Genomic DNA, 5,459 nt, shown 5'->3' with positions numbered 1-5,459 from the left:
TTGCTTGCAATGTCATAATATATTAACTTAGTTACTTTAAGAAATGCATAATTACATCTAGAAATCAATGTTCATGGGATGTACCTGTATATATATCTTTTGCTAAGGGGATATAGAATGAAAATAGTTACGATAGGTGGCGTCCTCGGGAGTATAAATTACGCAATATATGTTTGCATCTGCTCCAAAACCAATTAAACTGGGGTAGCCATGGAGACGGAAGAAAAAAAAGAAATGTTGTTATTCCAATTTTTTAATAACACTAATTAAATCACAAGCTATTAATCTGAATCCTCTAATGGTGCACACTACTCATGCTATCCATGAACACCTTTTTTTTTTTTTTTAATTTTTATGTTCTGTAATCGAAGATTCGGGGGCTTATAATTTTTGCTGTGTCTGTCCTTTCGTTTGTCTGTCTGTCTGTTTGTCCGCAATATATTTAACCTTGCCAATAGCTTTTAATTTGTTGGAGCTATAGCTTTAATATTACACATGTATATTCTTGTGACGATAAGTTGGAGGTGGAGTGTTTGAATTTCATAATATCTGCACACGATACTTGTAAAAATGCATATATATACACAGCCTGTTAGATGTATTAGGACAAAGAAAATTAAGATTAGAATTCATTTAGTTTCCAGAATGTTTGTTCAGTCGTTCATAAGGATCAAAGAATTGAAATATTTTTTCAACCCAAGGATGCTGTACACTGTATATATTTAGTTGTTCAGCTAAAAAATTCCGAGTTTATCCACGATATAATAAATATATACGTATTCCTTGGAATACACTAGTTAACGAAATGAAATTTAGTTAAAATGTTCTGAAGTAATACTGCTTACTATGCTATGTTATGTGGAGACAAAATGTTTTCAGAGTTTCTTTTCAAATATTTGGTTGCAAATCTTCAATTTGCCGTAGCCTAAAAAATGAAGACCCAGTATTACCTCGCCAAAGAAAATCCTGGTATCATACATTTACATATTTGCCTAAGCCCATACACATAACCGATTATTAAATAATATAATGATAACAACACATAGATATCAGATACTTATTAGGGAGTTATAATACAGTTATCTATCTACGCCTGCGTCCAGTTCCCCATGTACCGCAAGGTGGCGCAACATTCTGAGGCCAATTACAGTTCTGCATGGATTCGTCAAACACAACACCTTCAAATATAAACATTTTAAAAGAAGATAATAAATGGAAGTTTGAATCCTGGAGCTGATGCTATATCTATGTACAACTTCTCTTCTTTCTTACCTGGGCTACAGAAGTTGTGACCAAAGTAAACTCCCCCATGGCAGGTGTAATAAGATTTACAATTATTGAAAAGATCAGGGTATCTCTTGTCTGTCTTCCCGGTACAATCTCTCCACTCTCCACAAGGTGCAGGAACGTTGGATGGTCTTTAAAAAAGGGGGAAATTAGACTGTCATTGAACAGTAATAGATGTGTATTCGTATACGTAGTGTGTGTCCCTATACCTCGGGCTAGGCCTCCGCCGTATCCGTATAACACGAAGAAACCACGATAGTTATTCTATAATTAACATAGATGTTGTAGAAAAACGTCTTTTCTCGATCCCTAATCGGTCCCAAAGGGTGAAAATAAAAAATATGAAACATTACTGCACATCTACAGGACAACACCAATCATATTTCAAGCTATGACATATTTAAAATGTAAGAATATGGTTTTGTGTTTTACAAAAAGTCGATTTCCGACCCCATATTGGCCTCCAGGAACAAAATGAAAATTCCGCAACCATCTTACACATCTACGAGACACCACCAATCATAATCAAAAAACACGATCTTGCTGCTGCATAAAGTGTAAGGAGTTCTGGGAATCAAGTTTTGCAGACAGACGTCATTTTCAACCCCTTATATTTATAGGCCTCCAGGATTAAAATAAAAACCCAAAAACCTTTTTTGCACATCTACAGAACAGCCCCAATTATATTCCAAAAGATGAATTGATTAGAGTTTGAGGAAGAATTTAGTGTGAAGGACGGGGATAGCAAGAAGGCAAATATCATAAAGAGTAGGCATTGATTAACCCTCGCAATTTTATTAAATTTGAGTACTCCAGTTTTTTTTTCTTCAATTATTAACTATTAACTTTGTATAATAGAAACACCTATAACAGCTTTTCTAAACGGTTTATTAAGTTTTCTAAAGACTTTTAAATAAAGATGTACCTTGGTGAAAATATTTGTATTACCTTTACCTTCATATGACTTTTAACTTATTGAATCCGTACTCTCTAAAGAAAATTCTGGTATATTGTTGTTATCCTGGTCCGTCCGTCTATCTCAGTATCTTCTTCCTCAAACGTTTCTTACATTTTACACAGTGGCCAAATCATCTTTTGGAATATGATTGGAGGTGTCTTTGGATGTGCAAATAAGTTTTGGAATTTCCATTTTCATTATTTGGGCCAATTGGATTTCGAAAAACCGACGTTTTTTCTCCAAAACTTGATTCCCAGAACTCATCATCTTTCATTTTATGCAGTAGCTAAATCATGGTGGTGCCCTGTAGATATATACTAATGTTTAGGGATTTCCATTTTCAATCTGGGGCCAATTTGGGGTGGTGAAACAGCGTTTTCTACAGAAACCATGTTTTTATAACTCCTCTTACATCTTATGCAGTATATATTCCAGTCATCTTTTGATATATGACTTGTGTCCTGTAGATATGCAATAAGATTTTGGAATTTTCCTTTTCACTCTAGTGACCAACTGGGTTTGAAAAATGACATTTTCTACCAAAACCTGCAAGGTTCCCCGAACTCATTACAAATATCGCTAAAGAACCCATCTGAAGATATGGTTTTGATATCTGGAAAAAAAAACAACTAGTCCTTCATGCTCAGTTCAGATGGATTAAGACATTCAAAATTGGAAAAAGAGAGTTTAAAAATCGCAGTTAAACTGACCGATCAAAATCTAGGGACACCAAAAAATATCTAATGCTGTGAGCAACATAATGTCTAAAAATGCCAGACTTATAGTGAAAAACAATAACAAAACACTGAACATTTCATCACCACAACCGTTTATTGAGTTCTGACAAGGAAATGAATTCAAATAAAATATTTCTGTATACGTAAGACGGGTGCCTTAATTATTTCCTCACAGATGCCTAAACGAAAGTTGCTTTTAATATACCATGAGTAAGGCAAGCCCTTTTGCTATTTATTCGGAAAATAAAATATCACTTAACATAGCAGAGATATCTCTTATTTTAGAGAGATATATCTTAAAAACAGAGATATCTCTCAACTTAAAGAGATATCTCTTAACTTAAAGAGATATCATGAGTGTGCGATTTTTTTTTTAACAAAACAAGGTATGATAATATAAACTTGGACAATGGGTGACAAAACAGGTACATTTTTTTTATATCCCAGAAGAATATGAATAATAAAATGCGGAAGCAGAGAGGAAGCTGTTCCTATGATTGCAAAGAGAAGTTTAAGCTCCAAACAGATTTTCTTTATAATCGAGAGGTCCATTTTCTTACAGCCAAAGGAAGACCCATCAATGACGGCTTTTATGTTAAAATTTTATAGAGGAAAATTAAGCAGGTTTAATGACTGTAAGGAAAGTCCAAATACCGGTCCTTAGTGTGATTTTCCATGTACCTGAAAACTGCTACAAATAAGCATAGAGGTATAAAGGAAATTTTGAAAAAAGAGACGTATACAGGCCTTAGCCATTTTCCGTATTTGCTAGATCTCATTCATTGCGACATACTTTTATTCTGACAGGGATGTGCAATTAGCATCGCCCGACGCCCGGGGCTACCATTTCTTGGGGTCGGGCTAGTAGTTTTCTGAACGGAGGTAGCCCCTTGGGCTAGTAAAAATTAAAACTACACGTATAATTTCAAAAAACGATCATTTTTTTCTAATCCGAATTTCCTCCATTCCTCTGTTTATAGTAAATACATGCAGATATCTCATTAAATTATTTAAGATCACTCAATCAAATGAAAGATAAATGTTATGTGCTTTACACATAATATATTTGTGAGAATTAAACTTTGATTTTAAAAAGAATGACATTAAAGCCCTGACTTTTTCAACAATAAACTATTTTTTTCAATACTAATTGTTATTCCCCCTACATTTGGGCTAGTAACTTTTTACTTGGGGCTAGTAACTTTATTGCTGCCACTAGCCCGTGGGCTAGTGCTTAATTTCTGTAATTGCACACCCCTGATTCTAAAAACTCTGAAAACCATCAAAGGAATTAAGACGATACCATTTTGGAATCCGTCTTAGGGAATGCCATTCATCAGTGTCCTTGGGGTATCCTTAGAGAAGAATATTTTGGGGCGTTGCGGTCTTGGGTACAGAGAAGTAAGACATGCTTAATGGTTAACAGGGAATATTTCGAGGGGATAAATATGTAAAATGCTTTACGTGCTTTTCTTATTTTTTTGATGACCTTTTGCATTATTTGTTGAAGGCCCTTCGTACACTATATATGTTTAAGATTCTTCATGGGCACTTCTACTGTGACAAGCCATAAGTAATAGATCTAAATACATGTAATGTCCTTAACCAAAGTGAACTGAAGTAAAAACTCTAAGTATTTAATTGCAGCATGTGAGCATGCGTCAGACCAGATTTCAATGTATATATGTATATTATACCATCCGTGCTATACTATTATAAATCCTACAAAGTTCCTTTATAGAAAAAATGCACTCTTAAATGCAGCGTCTCCTCTCGAAATATAACAGCAAGGGGGGGGGGGGGGGGCATAATATAACATTTTCCTTGAGGAATTCTTGTCCTGCACCCAGTATGGAGAGAAACAAAACTTCCTATCGATAAGTTTAATCATATTCCTTAATATAATTTATATCTTACTGGTCGCATGTTTTTGTCCTGGAGTTGAAGACCGTGTTAGTAGCAGGAGGGTCCGGACAATTATGTATCACTCCGCGCTGGTTGTGACAAACGACGTACGACCGACAACCAACTTCATACACCCCATTAGATTTCCCGATACACTGGTCTGCTGATGCCACATAGGCTAAAATTATAAAATTAAACTTTTATAATTAACCATTTATTCTTTGCTTTCCTCTTTTCCTCTGGGACGATTATGCTCACACAGAATTTTATTTATTTATTTATTTTTAGAAATTTCCCTGCCAAGAGAAAAAATTATTTCTGAATTCAGAAGCACAGTCCTGATGATGATCAAAACAAAAACGTCTTTGAGGATTTATAATCCTTTAGCGGAATATATACAGAGGAGCTCAAAAAATCAATATTATAATAGACCGTCACGCAAGAGGTAACGAATGATATCTAGTTGATGAATTCAATTGAAAAGTAACTCACCAAGTAAAGTAAATAGTAAACCGGTAAGCATGCTAGAAAAAGTCCTCCTCAATAAAAACAGACTACAGCACCTGTGTTCC

The 5,459-nt window shown here is 34.7% G+C and overlaps 1 protein-coding gene across 1 annotated transcript; it reads right to left on the bottom strand.

The window, feature by feature from the left end:
- Positions 1–1,043: 1,043 nt before the first annotated feature.
- Positions 1,044–5,459, bottom strand: LOC133179362 (uncharacterized). The gene is made up of 4 exons (XM_061314138.1): positions 5,380–5,459; positions 4,900–5,065; positions 1,273–1,418; positions 1,044–1,178 (listed from the first exon to the last, which is right to left on the bottom strand). Exons 1-4 carry the CDS (start codon positions 5,408–5,410, stop codon positions 1,084–1,086), a joined length of 438 nt encoding a protein of 145 aa, XP_061170122.1. The 5' UTR covers positions 5,411–5,459; the 3' UTR covers positions 1,044–1,083.

Source organism: Saccostrea echinata, unplaced genomic scaffold (genome assembly GCF_033153115.1).
Source record: "Saccostrea echinata isolate AGI-Se365-2 ecotype Australia unplaced genomic scaffold, CSIRO_AGI_Sech_v1 ptg000004l, whole genome shotgun sequence".
NCBI lineage: Eukaryota > Metazoa > Mollusca > Bivalvia > Ostreida > Ostreidae > Saccostrea > Saccostrea echinata.
Note: the sequence above shows the minus strand (reverse complement) of the source record. Positions and strands in the feature narration are given on the sequence as shown.